Consider the following 15,205-nt stretch of genomic DNA (forward strand, 5'->3'; position numbering starts at 1 on the left):
AGTTTTAAATTGAGGGTGGTCAGGCCTCTGTTTATCTTCCCTTCCCCTTAGTTCATTACCAAACCCATCACACTGGAGCTCTAGCCTCTTAAACTCTTAATGTGCCGTTTAACATTCCCTTTTGGTTTCTTTAAATGTTGAAAAAACACTGTATATCAGTATCACATATATGTATATTCTGTATTTGCTTGATGCAACATTAATTTAAGATATGCGAAGCCTTAATACAGGAGTGAAATATTCAGACCCAATTCAGGATTTAAATTCAGGACTGTTCTGGTTTAATGCAGTCATCATGTGTTAGATCACTGTAGAAACCTGCTACACTGTATCAGCAGGATTCTGGAGGAAAAGAAGAAAGGAGATGGTAAGAAAATCCTGGAATAGCAATAAAAGCTCAAGAAAAGAGCATGAGCATGTTGTATGCACACTGCTTGGGGACTGGTGGCTGATTGTGCTTTTCCTCCATTTTGGCTGTGGCTCAGTCTGAGCCCCGGGAACAGTGCCCAGACGAGGGGGGGGGGGGGGGGAGGGGGGGGGGGCGAAGAAATGGGACAGAGATGGGAAACAAAAAGAATGACAGAGACGGACCAAGACCAGGAAGCGGTTTCTGAAATAGAGAAGGAAATGAAATGGTGCAGTGTTACCAGTTTAATTGAAAATTAGAGAGTAGCATATTGCCGCCCATGAAGGGTAGAGTGGAAAAGAGAATGAGAGTGATGGGTAAAGGGGGAAAGAGAGACGATAGAACAGCGTGTAAAGGGCATACTGCCCAGTTCACCAGAGTGAAGGAAACAATATGGCTCCAGTTTCTTCTGCTCAGCCATTCTGAACTGCTGAATTCATTATTTGTGCATGTTGGGCATGTGTGTGTATGTGTCTGTGTGAGAATGTGTGTGTGGATAAATTTGTTGATATGTGTGTTTGCATTTGTGTGTGTGTGTGTGTGTGTGTGTGTGTGTGTGTGTGTGTGTGTGTGTATGTTTTTTTGGCAGCCTGTGCTCCAGATGCACAGGGTTGTTATTGTGTAGCGACATATTAAATGGTTGAAGGAGACATTTCTGTGGGTTTCCTGCTAGCAGAATGGGATCTCCTCCTCTCCCCTCTCCTCTCTGCTCTCTAGTAGACAATTACAGGATAGGATCTGCTCTCCTGGCTCAGCTGGGCTTTGAAAGGCTTACATGAATATGTCAAAATTAGCAGGAAGCTCTTGAAGTAAAAAAAAAAAAAAAACATTCTCTCCATGAGCTACAGTAAATTGGCATGATGTCTTTCCTGGCCTTTCCAAGGCTCCTCATTTTGCATAAAAACTCTTTTCTCTTTATGGACCTTGCTCTGCTATTTATTTACCTTGTGATGTTTCACCTCAATCGTTTTCACTCTCTCCCCTCCCAGGTGTTCCTGGTAAGCGGAGGTATAAGCGACGAGAGGTGGAACAGATCCAGAAGGATGTGAGGAGGATGCATTCTTTGAACTTTGAGCATGTGCAGAAGATCCTCCGTGCCAAGCGCCTGCAGCGACAAGCCAAAACAGGAAACAATGTCATCAAAAGAAGGCCTGGACGGCCCCGAAAACAACCCCTAGAAGAATCAGAGCTGGCCAATAGGAGGGAGGAACACCGGGCTGATGGTCGGGTTTTGGACATGTTGGCCAGTAGGAGAGGTGATGGGAGGACTCTGGGGATGCCTGTTCTGGAGAGGTGTGACAACCTGCCAGGTAGGCAGAGCCTCAGGCCAAGTTTGACCCCCGAGCCTCTGGAGTTCTCCAATCATGATTCCATCTCAGCAACAATTGAGACAGTGGTGCATCAAGCGCGGTCTGTGCTGCCGCTGGCCAAAGGAACGAAACGCAGAGGCAGGGGCCACAGCAGGGACGAGTTATGGGCTCCCTCTAGTCAATAGACCTGCAGGAGAGAGCAACTCTGTAAATGAACGGAGAACGGTTTAAGGAGTCAGTGCTGTTTCAAGCCTATCAGATGCAGTGCCCTTAATTCTGGCACTCCTCGGTGCACTTTGGCTTGTTTCTCCTCTCTGATTTTTTGTGAGGACTACAGTGGGTCAGTGGAGGAGCAGGAGGAGGGAACACTTCCAGTGCCATCCCTCTGTTTGCTAAACCCAACCAGACATGAGCCTTTCAAGGATTCATTGGACCTTCATTTAATATGGCACTATATGGTACTATTTGATACTGAATCTGATGCTATAAAAATGTGTGGTACTTAAGATAGTGTAGGATATTATGTGATTCTTTATGTATCTGATACAGTGATGTGTATGGTACTTTATGATACTGTATCTGAATGTGGCTTCAGCCATATATTTACCAGCAAGGGGAGGGGGAATGGTTAATATAAAACTGTGCAGCTCTGCTTATTTTTGCCTTTCTGAGGAAGTTTGTCAAAGACATGTGGGATAATACAGCAGTAATTAAGCCACCTTACCCCTATTCCTTATCCCTGTTTTTGCTCTCACCCCCATGTACCTTCCTTGTTTTCTTGCTTTCTCTGAGGAGTAACTGATTCTTCCTGGCTGCTCCTCACCCCTGGTCCCACTCCCTGCTCAACACTCACCCCAATTCTTTAGCTCTCCTTGTTGCCTGGCACTCAACACCCTCCCCCTTTGTCCTCTCATCTACTCCCATCATGTTTTACATCTCCCATCGCTTGTGCTCCTTCAACCTACCCCCCGTCTCCATTTATTTCTCCTTCCCTGCTCAGGCCTTTCCTGGGCAGTGACATAAAGGCAATATGGTGGATGAGACTGTCCCAGACTGTACATAGAAACAAAGTCCACTGTTGCCTGCCTTGTACAATGGGAAACCAGCTCATAGACATGTACTGGCATACAGTATATCAAATAGAATTGTTGTACCATAGACAATGAAAGTTGTGTATTGTTTTATAACCAAAAACAGACATGGGTGCGACTCAAGACAAGTTTGTTTTCAGACAGAAAGAACCACATGTATTCATTCATACACTCATTATTATGTTTATATCCAGGGGGCATTGCATACAGGAGGAATATCAGGTGTGTTTTTGGTAAACCTTAAAATTGGTTTAATGCACTATGAAAAACCATACACTTGCATCAATCAAATGCAGCACTTACATGCTTGTTCCAGCCTTATGTTTTGGCCTTCGATGGTGTGGATATCCATTCCAGAGAGCATGCATTATTTTTAATCAATTTGTATATGCAGGCTGCGCAGCCAAAAGCGTCAAACCGAAGCCCAGAGTCTGAATTGATTGGACAGTTCAGCAGAAGAGGGCTCACAGTCAGTGTTTTGAAAGCTAATCCCAGTCTTTATACTTTCAGTTAATAGCCTTGGAAAATATTTTTGGGAAAGTAAATCAAAAATCCAGTATTTAGATTTAGAAACCAAAGTCTCAGTATTCAGTGTGAGGATGTATAATTTAAAAAAAAAAATCTAAATCAGAGTTTGACAAACTCTCCACCATGTTGGCACCAATGTAAAGCATTCCTATGTGCACTCTAGAATGTAGCCATCTTGGGTTTCTTTGTGTCAATATGTCAAGTCTTTGTTAAACTCTACCTACAGAAGTGGTTTCTCAAATAAGTATTTCAGAATATAAGCAATGGATCAGTGTTTCTTTGGCAACTGTGTTCAAGTTCTGTTTCAGGAGATTCTGTTTTCTTCGGGCGGGGTGGGATTCTCAGTTGCAGCAGTTCAACTTGTGCCTTATGTTTCTTTCTCTCACCAACTACATTTGTCCTGAGAAATATCAAGTGGCAAAGAGTATCCCAGAATTTGATCCAAAATGTTCATGATTGTTCATATGACGCATGTGTCTTAGTTATCAGAAACCCCGACACTGTTCTTTCACAGCTTCCAAAGTCAACATCCTCTGTCACCGAGAACTGTCTCCCAGATTCCTCCTAGCTGTTTGACCCATATCATCAAAACAGAACTAGAAGGGCTGGACTGATGAAGATGATATGATATTGTGGTATTAAATACACATCACAGACTGGCCTACATACTGCATTGTTAGGCTTTTTAGCAGTGGTGGAAACAGAAAGGTCCACTGTATCAGATGTGTTTCTATCCAGTGATATTGATTGTACTCAATGTCCCAGATACATAATTGAAGATCACTTACTCTGCCCAGTAAATAACCGGTTATTTACAACCTATAACTGGTTATATGCTTGGCAGAGGAGGAACAGAGGAGGTTGTCATGGAAACCACGTTCTCATACATTGTTGTTTGCTATGCATCAGGCCATGCCTGGCAATGACCTTAAAAGGAATTTCTGTTCTGGGTCCACCCTTCAACAAAGAGAAATAAGTGGTCTTATTTACTGAATAAAATGAATTCATGTAACAAGAATTGTGAATAATACCAGTAATAATTTGTAATAAGTTGTGCAGAAAGTGACTATCATTTCATGAAAACTATAGTTACTGCAACTCTATGCAGTACAGCCTTAACCAGATGTAAAACTACAGTATTGAAGTGTTTGTTGTAAATAGTGTTAGTATGTCCATCCTGCATGGATACCCGCTGGGCTCGGCTATGCTGGGACTGTCTCCTAAAACCACAGTAGACCTTCTCTCTGTATCAAGACTGCTCTAGACCCAACACACGGTTGAAGAAATGACCACGGTTTTACTCTAATTGATTTTTCTATTTGACAAATTCTGCTGTACATTGACAGTCATCGTTCCAGTCAGTTAACTTACACAGAATGCTAAAATAATTGCCTTATTACACCTTTGAAGTTCTTGGAGGATACAAGCCCCGCTAGTAGTGTACTCGACCAAAAATAGGAATCCCTGCTGACTAGCAGCTATTTTGCCTGCAGCCAGTTGGGGCAGTGCAGTAGCATGAAGAGAAAGCGAAAGGAACCTGAACCTGTATGTGTGTGGAGTTCTCAGAGGAAATAGCCAAAAATACACACGTCCTAACGTTAGTGCGCTTAACCTTGCTTTGCTAGATGACTTTCCGCTGGTCTGCAGTCTGTTGTGGTGAAGATGAGGTCTAGGTATGTGGTGTGAGAGTCGTAGAGAGTACACACGCTTTGCAGCGTACTCCTCTATACTGTGGTCAGTCAGCGGTCTCTGATGCTAGAGTTTAAGACCCCAGGTGTTGTCTGTCCTGTCTGTCTCTCCTACCAGCCAATGCTCCGGTGCCTTCTAACACTGACAAGTATTGTCCTAATCCAGAGCTTTCACTCTACACAGAGACTGCAGAGGGGATGTGGTTGTGAATAGGGTTCAAGGTCACTGTTGTTGTATTGTATTTAGCAGCTAATCTGGACCAGTGGCTACAGGACGCCACTAAGCACTGATGTAAGGATCTTTAACCTTGTCTTTGGTCCATACATCAAGGACAAAGTGTTAGTATTTGACCTTAGATCAGTGGTAGGAGTGCATTTACTGTGGTGCACACCTACCAGTTCACTACAGCAACTAGGATGAGATATAATGGCACCTAAATTTTGATCACCCCCCATTCCCTATGTAGCGTGCTGTGATGAGTGTCCTACACATGGAGTGAGGGGTCACGTGAGACAGAGCCTCATAAATGTACATGTAGTCATCCTCACAGCATATGTTACAGTTCTAAGCTATAATGTTGTTCAAAGCTGAAAATGCAGATGAAGCATTGAGAAAACCAATAAATGTACTTCTTTAGAGCACAAAGTGAGCTCTTCTAACAGTGTGGGCATATTTTAGTTTGTATACATAGTGTATTTGAACCTTTTTCTAGAGTGGGTTTCCTTTATTTGCATGCTCAACTTGATTGTATGCATAAATATTTTAGACAAGCTGAAAGTTGAATTTCAATTGAATTTGGAGCAAGACTTGTATATTGTTTGATATGTTTCTTTTTGTAATGAATTTTTTAATTCATGAAGCATTTTTGTACATTGTATGAATATTAAAAACTGCAAATATTTGACATATAGAGTAAATACTAGATGCGCATGCATATGCATATATCCTTCACAGTATGTATGTGTAAATGTACACATATATTTTGTATTTGCATTTGCTGGCATACAGATATATGTCTTAAGCACATATATACATGCAATATATATGTATATCCATGTCTGCTGGCATGCTTTTGGTCATGTTTATCTTTCATGATCTTGTAGGTTCATTTTTATGTTTTTTAATTTCTCTTTCCTCAGAAAGAAAAGCTCATTCTTTTGCTACCCTTCTGTTGGCTGGCAGCGTTGAGCACTTATTAAGAAGAACTACAGTTGAAGTTGTTCATGTTATCCATTGTGTGAAATAATAAATGACTTTATTGACAGCTAATGGTGGCACATATTTTCTTCTTTCTGGTTATGATTGTATTGTATCTGATCTCCTAAAGACTGACTTGTCAAGTGGCAGTCAGAGATAAGGCTGACCAGTTGTTTTATGATAAAAAAAAAAAAAAATTGGGAATCTGCGTGTGTTTGAATCCATGTGTGTTGTATGTGAGTGTGTGCAGCATGCATGTGGGTGTGTGGGAGTGAGATAACAGGAGGACTTGCTGCACCATAGTGCTGAATGTCAGATGGTCCCAGTGAATGAGTACTACCCCACAAAGTGTGTGGTTGTTGCGATTAAAAGAGAGGGAATCCTCTCATCAGATTATGCTACAGCCTCACTCACTCACACTCACACATGCTCTCACACATACCTACACACTCTTTCTCTCTTACATGTTCATTAGCCAAGCCTACATCTCTAAATCCTCCCTGCACTAGCCCATCAGTGTCAGTTGTAGGTGGGCTGGGCTGCAGGCTGCTCTGTTATTGGGCAGAGCTGAGTGGGAAGTGCCCCACTATTGGCTGCTGCCAACTAGTAAAATTCTTCTGTTACCATGGTTGCAGGGTGAGCTGCCCAAATGTGTCTCATTGTATCTAGTGGTGCTGATGGAACCATTGGCACCACCGGTGCTGTGCTGAAAAAATCTCCCTTCTGATGGAAGTCGAGGCTGCAGTGAAGCTGCCTGTAAATGAGCCCTCATGGCCTCACTCCACCTCCTGCATAAGAGAGAGGATGAGATAGATCGGCAGGGCTGTGATCACGATGAAACAGCACAGAAAAACACATCCTGCATGAAGGATGCACTGTTGAGCCGGAGCAACACTTAAAGGGAAAAACAGGATCATCAATCTCATCTGCAACGCATGAATTTCATCACCAGATTTAGTGTCATATTTAGTGTTCCCTAAGACAGTGTTGTTCACTACACAAGCTCCAGTACAGAGACTATATAGAAACATAATATACAACATTCTCAATATTGGGATGAAAGGTTGTGATGACTTAAAGGCCCCCAGTTGGAGTGTCCCGTAATAATCACAATAAGATTATTTAACTCAAAAAAGGGGCCTCAAGGGGACTAATTTCCTTGGCATGCCCCAGCATATACATACAGAGATCAATCAGTAATGAGTGTGGGGATTTTGCACACATGCATACTTGTATGAAAACTTAACAGCACATATATAATTGAACATTTTCACAAAAATTGTGACTATGGAACTTTTTCCAGTAATATAAGGTACAATATATTTCAGCTGGTCAGTAGGTGGAGCCCCCATGCTGGACAAAGAACGTAAATCCTTGAAATCTTGTTGTTCCACAAGTGTGCAAAAATCCTTCCAGAACCTTTTAGCCGTAAATAAAAATGTTATGAAATCTTATAAATCATATCTTCTGTGACATCTCTGTGTGAGAAAAATATTTTAGTACAATTATAGACGTGCTCAGTAAAAGAAAAAATATTTGAAGCATTGAATCAGTGTTATGATATGGTATCTGGAGATACCGACTGTAATTGAAATATAGAGATGGAGGCTTGTACTCAGAGAGTGTAGGAGGAGGACAGCGATTATAAATTGTGGTGCTCAGCTGGGGCCTGTAAGTTTATTGTTTTCAAAGTTAAACAACCTGCTTTTTAAGGTAAATGTTCCAAAAAAATTGGGAGGATCTTACCCCCCCCCCCCCCCCCCCCCAATCCTCAGTGGACCAGCCTCGTCTTGAATGTAGGATTTAGGGTTGAGGGAACCTGACAGTATGTGTGTGTGTGTGTATGTGTGTGTGAAAAATATGTATGGTCCAAGAGCTGACCAGGCTCTGCAACACTTGCTGCCTCACACATGGTGACATTTTGGCAGTGCAGGTGCACATATGCTGCAGCAGGACCAGTGATCATACCTGGAGTCACATCAGGTCTTAGTGATGCCAAGCTTGCTCTGTTTCAGGTGGACAAGTAAACAAAAAACAAGATTTCCCATTTTATTGAACCTATTGGAGACAATGATTTTTACCTTTCCTGACAGGTGCGATTGGGGCAAGTTTAACTCTTTGTTTATTTTGGTATTTAGTTATTATACCAGCACATATTGGAGACGCTCACCTTCGTCCTGCACCTGCTGACACAGAAGTTGACCTTGACACAAGACTACAGTTAACAGCCAAGTAACTGCTGACACGCACATATGCTTGAGCCTACTTGAGAGAAAATAAGGAGTCAGTGGTCTGTAGTCGTAATTTGAGACTTGCTGAAAGACAAATAAAACCAACTAGATAAACCATTTTCACACCATCGTGAATATACTTGGAATATAAACTGAGAATATGTCTGATCAAAAGCACCGTTAAGTTTCACTTTGCATTGCTTTAGTGGTGTTTGTCATTTGCTTGTGGAGAAGAAAAAACAGGCAAAAAATGAGACCAAACACCTCTAATTGATAAATTGCTATCAGTAAGAGCCAAACAGTGGCAAAAAGGACACACTGCAAAAACTACGGCCGACAGTCTCCCACAGACACAAAGACAGTCCAACAACGACCCAACAATGGCTGGCTGTGGATTTGGTGTCAGTTTTGGGGTTTTGATGGAACTTTAGAGTGTAGCATAGGAGTGGGCAGGGATTTGGTGATTACATTCTCAAGTTATCCTTTGTTCCTACCAAATTCTGCCCACTTCCTCAAACTTGCACAAATCAGTGTTATGCCACAGCATATGCGCTGGCAGCAGTGAACTTTAGAAGACAAAACAAAACATTTGTGGAAGAAAATCAAAGGCTGCTGCTGTCGTTGGTCTCTGCACAGTTTTGCTGACAAAGTACTTTAAGTCTCATCATTTCAACCTCTGCAGCATAAACATCTGAAGTTTGTGTAAACTATCACAATTGTTTGTATTGATTTTTGTCAATTTTTCTCCATCACTATGCTAACTAAATCAGCATTTGTACCTTTGGAGTCAGTTTCCTCCATAATTTCTGGTTACATTATGGTTACCTTTTTAATATAATCTTCATGTGCCCCCAGTAGTGTTGAGTGAAGGTCCACAAGTAATATAAGCCTCAGGAAGCCTACAAAATTTCTATTCAGCACCATGTTTGCTATTTCTGGCAAGTTTTCCTTTTCTCTTATTGTGTTGTTGCTTTCAGGACTACGAGCAGGAACATTTCTATATGCACAGCACGTCACCCCAATGTCATTTTTTGTTAGAAAAATTCAATTTTCTTCTTTATTAGCCTCACTGTGATTGCTATATTCCTAAGTGCTGCTGTGTCCCTTCAGTGAAAGTACAAAAATCCTCTTGGTGAAACTCTGCCAACAGAGCCACATTGGTTAAAAACTGGGATCAAAAATGCAGCATTTGTCTTTACATCTACTTACTCTCTCTAGTCTTTACGTTTCTTAACCAAACATATATTTAAGATTCATATTCAGCTCTTAACAATGATTTAATTCTGAGTCAAGATGCATGAGTGAATGCAAATGAATGTCACTGACTGTTTGAGGCACGTCCAAAGCCACACAGACCAATATACAATAAACAGAGCATTAAATTTACAACAGATAATCCTGTCGTCCTGGCCAACTAACCAGGAAGCCTGCTGAGTAACCAAACATCCCCTAAATTTATCTCTGTTGGTGTTTTCAGAGGATGACTATTGCTTGTGTTTATGAAGATGGATAGAGTGGGCATCATCTGAACGCACCCCCTCCCTCCCTCCCTCCTTTCTCCTTCTCCACTGCAGTGATGGCAGTGATGGGAGACACCATCTGGTGGTGAAATGTATCAGTGCGGCTCCAGCCCCTAGTGTCACATCCATAGGACAGAGAGCATCATCTATCTCACTGTGGTCAAAGCAATAAATGTGACAGGTACACAAAACCCAGTGGTCCAGTTTAAGAAGAGGGAAGATGAAAGGTTTCCCACTGATTTAAATGATGAAAATCTGAACTATGGCCCTCAAGCATTCAAACCTGCACACACCAGTGCTTTATTCATTGATCTGCTTGAGAGATCAGTGCAGGAATTACTGTAGCTGAAAGTTGGTTATGTCTGTGTGTGGCGCAAAGAGGAAAAAAAAACAAAAAAAACCCACCAGAGATATGACAGAATGTGTTCTGCATGGAGCCGGCCACTGTTGCCACGGTGACAGTGTGACTCATGGCAGTTTGATTTGGATTTAGAGCGGTGCCCTGTTTTGTGTGTGATCTGTGTGTGTATGTGCATAAGCATGTGTAGCAATATATACCTGCCTGCATGTACTATACTAAATACTTGTATAGGCTTATAGTTGCATGTTGGTGGGGTAAGAAAAGAAAAAAAAAAACCCAGAAAGACAGAATTTCCTCTGCAAAGTAGAGAGTAATTGTCTACCTCTCTCATGTCTCCTCGGTCACAGTTAGAGCCTTTGTTAGCAGATTGGCTCTGCCTGAGTCTTATTAATGATGCCAACACTTACTGTAGGTAATGTGCCTTTTTGATGAGAGTAGGCCACTTAATCTCTCAATTCAGGCTCCTTCTTGCACACACGCACACACACACGCACTCTCTCTCTCTCTTTCTTCCTCACACACACACACACACACACACACACCTCCCCCTCAATCCTCCTAATAAGCTGTCTCTCTGTCTCCTGTAATTTGGCAGACGAGTCTATTATATGATACAGTCATATTTTATTAATGGACCCCCGTAGCGAACACACACACCCCTTAGTGGATGAGATTATGTGACGCACAGGGAGCGTGTCTCTGTGTTAAAAATGATTTCAAGTCCTCGGTTAGTTTTCATCTGCACCGTTTGTCTGCTGTGTTGTTAGTATTGGGCTGGAAGGCAGAACCACAGGCATTTCTGCTGAAGTTGGCACTGTTACTCCACACTTCATTACACTTTCATCAGCTCAGTGATAGCATGGAACAGTGTGACTTCAAAAAGGCCGAAAACAGCAAAATAAAAGAAAACGTTCAATTACAGAGTCGAACATTTCAGTGAAATATTCTTCTTGTCTCTCTCCGGCTCTCTCCTCCTCAGTGTTGTGCAGATAATTCATCCCATATGTTTCAACAGTGCCAGGCATTTGCAAGCTCTGTGGTGAAGTACATTCCTCCAAAACTAATTTGCTCATGTACTATATTGCTTCAATGATATATTACCTAACAAATTTTGTATTGTTTTTGCATTTCTGATTGCATTTCATATCTGATATGACTCCATATATGCATCCATATTATAAAGTGTATTGACTTCTCTATTTAGTTACTTTCATCTATAGATTGTCTTGTTGAGCAAAGACACAGGAAATCAGATAGATATGGCTGCCTAATATTCTTTTTTTGCCAAGGTTTTATTTGTGTAAGATATTTATATTCATCTGTAATTTTACATGTTATGCACAGAGTCTGATAACTAGCAGGTTTTGCTTTAATGTCAGCATTTTTTTCATTTCTAAAATGGTGAAACTCATTTTGGAATAAATCTTCCGCAAATCAACTCTTGATATGACAATACCAAGTGTCTCTCTCCTATTTTCTCCCTCCCTCTCTCCTTTCTCTCTCTCTCTCTCTCTCACACACACACACACACACACTTTGGTCAGCACAAAAGATAATGTGTACTGCTCGGAGGATGAAAGAGGAATTCCCCAACAGCAGACACACATGCAAATTTGCTTTCTCAGTGAGTGCAGATAGCAGTCATATCTTAAACACTTGTGGTGGAAAATCTGCATTACAGTTAACAAATTATTCAACATTACTGCAATATAATATAGCGACATAGCACAATGTAATATTTCACAGGGCTTCAAATGTATGTGAATTTTACATAAAGGATTGACCGTAGCATCTGTGTGATACCCCATAATAAGTGCTTTAATTCTAATCTAAATAATAACTTCCTGGAGTCGAGGCAAACAGTCAGCACAGTGGACCATTCCTCTTGTTGTCTAGTCTTGTTGGAACAGATGAATGGATTAAGTTCTTTATCAGACTGTTTTACTCATTTTTTCCCATCCCTTCTCTTATGCCTGCAGTGGCTTGTCTTCATCGGCCGACAACAAGGAAATATTATCTGATTGTTATTGCTCCAGGAAATAGTCCAGAACAGAATAGCAACAAAGATAACAGAACATCCATTGCAACACCTGTATGTTTGCGCATGTAATGTTATCCACGCAGATCTTCACATTTTCCCAACATATGCACTGACATGCACACGTCTGGATATGCGATATGTGGCATGTGTGTTTACACATAATGAAGAGGAGTGATGCTTTGAGCTGTCAAGGTTTGACACTGCGTGACAGTCAGGAGTACCATGCTGAGACAAACGTCTGATTAGACTCAACGGACTGGAACTGATTGGCTGCTCATTAGACGCGTATGACAATGTTTGCTTATGTATCAACATATAGAAATGTTCTCAGGTAGTCATTAGATAGAAACACCTGTGCAGACATTTTCGTGTGTCAACAAAAGTGTGTGTGTGTGAGAGTGAAAAAAGAGAAACAGCTCTCAACCTGGGGCTCTGGACCCCCCAGGCAGCTCTGAGAGAAAAAGGTCTGCCAAATGATTTATGTTATGAGAAAAATACTTGCAATGCATAAATTTATGTTCATGTTTTTAATCTTTGTGATAAATACCTAATGTCTGAGAAATAATGAATATTTACAGCCCCTAGGCGCACACCGACAATTATTCAAGTGAACTGGCTTGATAACAGGGAAAATAAAGAATCAGCGTCTGGTGTCAGAGTTCAACATTCGGTTGTGTTACTTCTGCAAAAGTGGGTCACTTCAATCTTTGGGGTCCAAAGGCAGAACATGCTTGAGAGCCAATGCTATAGAGAACAGTAGGTACAGTCTGACCTCTGCTGCAACTCCATGTGGAACCAGTGGTGTTTTTTTGTCTCTGTCTGTTTCAGTTCCAGCCCTGCGAGGCACATTACATAACTACACTATTATTTTTCCATCCCCTGCCTCTCTCTGTCTGACTGACATAGCGGGGGGAATACAGATCCAAACAAGGCAATGATAATGACTCGTTCCTCTCTTTTGATCAGTCTATTTGTCACACCCTGTCTCTCTATTTTCTGCTTTTTCTTCTGCTTTCTACCCTAACAAACTCTCTCTCTATTTCTCTCTCTCTGCTCCACCACAAGTTGGTTCGCTTTTGCACCCAATGTGGTACGCTGGCTTTCCATTAGTTCATTTCCCTTGCTTTGAGAATGCGCTTGCATGCTGTGTATGTGAGTGTGTGTGTGTGTGTCTCTGTGTGCATACATGTGCACATGTGCGTGTGTCTCCTGAGCCTCAGAACAGTATTATTGTAAACATATCATTTGATGGGGAGAGTGGTTCAGGTTGTTGGCCGGCTGCCCTGCTTTCATTTGGAACAGAGCTGCCAACATCTGGACTGTGTCAACACTCACTGACAGTGTTTGTGTGTGTGTCTGTGTGTGTGTATTGGGGTCCCTGCCTCGGCCCCAGAGCTGTCAGCCATTGGATGGGGAACAGATTTGCTCAGATTAATCAAAGGTGTAGCATTAATAAAAGGAGCCCTATTCCTCCATGCCTCCAGGCGGCCATTTTAAGAGCCTGGGAGAGCAGCCTCGCATCCTCCAGGATGAGCTGTAGTCATATGCAAGCCATGCGCAGGCACGCAGGTACATGCACACAGCCCGGGATGTGCTTTCAACTGAAATGGTCACAATTTAACTAAAAATATATGTTCGTCTCTTCACACACGGTGAGGTGTGAGTAACAGTGCAGTGTTTCCTTTAGACAGGATGCTGTATCTGATACTTTACTGAACTGTAATCTAAGAAACCCAAATTAGAATCTGTGGCCACCCTGGATGAAAAAGCCACAAATCCAACAGAGACCAATAAAATATGTGTTATTCATCTGCTGAGTAATGTGCACAACCTCTTTCATTAATTTATTTTAACCCAGGTCAGGATGTGTAGCCGCCGTAGATGCACAACTCCCAAAACTTTCACAGAGTGGAACTCAAAGGGAAGGAAAAGAACAAATCTTACTTCATTAATTTATGTAAACTGAGAGCAGATGCATCGGAGTTATTGCTGTATACACACACACACACACAACAATGATGTGAATGTTGTAAGAGTTGAATAGATCGAAACTGCTGTGGGGTGTGTGTGTGTGTGTGTGTGTGTGTGTGTGTGTGTGTGTGTGCGTGTGAAAGAGCTAGACAGACAGAGAGACAAGAAATTATATCAATTATAGGCTATGATTAAGTTATTTTAACTCTCTCCCCATCATGCCTCTTATAGTAGTTTCAACTGTTATTTGTGCAAAGCCGAGGCTATAGAGTTTCCTTCCTTTTGTGGTGGCATGACTACATCTTAAAACACACACATACACACACAATATACAAGAAGTTTATAATCTTGTGGTTTTTCAAACCATGAAACAAACGCTTTGCACTCTGCAGAACATTCGATCCCCTCTCGTGTTTCTCTCCTTACCAAACTTTATCTCTGACATCAGTTTGTGTGTTTATGTTTGCATTTGTTAGCGTGCATCTATCTGCGAATGCATACTGTATGTGCATAATGCATATGACTCAATGTGTGAGTATGAACACAGACCCTGCTGTGAGAACGGCAAATAATCTCCCCTTCAGCTGAGGCTAAAATCTCAGTCCATGCCTTCTTTGAGTCACCCAGCAGTCTGTTGGCTCTGGCAGGCCATCTGATCTGGCCTCACTGGGCTAAAGATATTTGGGTGTAGTGAGCGTCGATGTTATTGCTGAGCTCCGTACAGCGCTGGGCTGAGATGTATTTGGGTTGGCTGGCTGAGGGATGAAGCCTGTTTGCCTATCGGGGCCGAAGACTCTGCAGGGGGCCCGCCTAATCTACTGCACCATCCGACAGCTTAATTAGTGTTTCGCTGCTGCGCT

At 41.9% G+C, this 15,205-nt stretch overlaps 1 protein-coding gene across 1 annotated transcript in view; it reads left to right on the forward strand.

Moving 5' to 3' along the window:
- The window catches only part of setbp1 (SET binding protein 1), a 36,253-nt gene extending 29,960 nt beyond the window's left edge, over nt 1–6,293 (forward strand). Inside the window, exon 7 of the mRNA XM_067608710.1 lies at nt 1,396–6,293. Coding sequence (XP_067464811.1) covers nt 1,396–1,901 — 506 coding nt within the window. The 3' untranslated portion in view covers nt 1,902–6,293. The remainder of the gene's footprint in view (nt 1–1,395) is intronic.
- The last annotated feature ends 8,912 nt before the right edge of the window (nt 6,294–15,205 follow it).

This window comes from Thunnus thynnus, chromosome 2, assembly GCF_963924715.1.
Source record: "Thunnus thynnus chromosome 2, fThuThy2.1, whole genome shotgun sequence".
In the NCBI taxonomy this organism is placed as follows: Eukaryota; Metazoa; Chordata; class Actinopteri; order Scombriformes; family Scombridae; genus Thunnus; species Thunnus thynnus.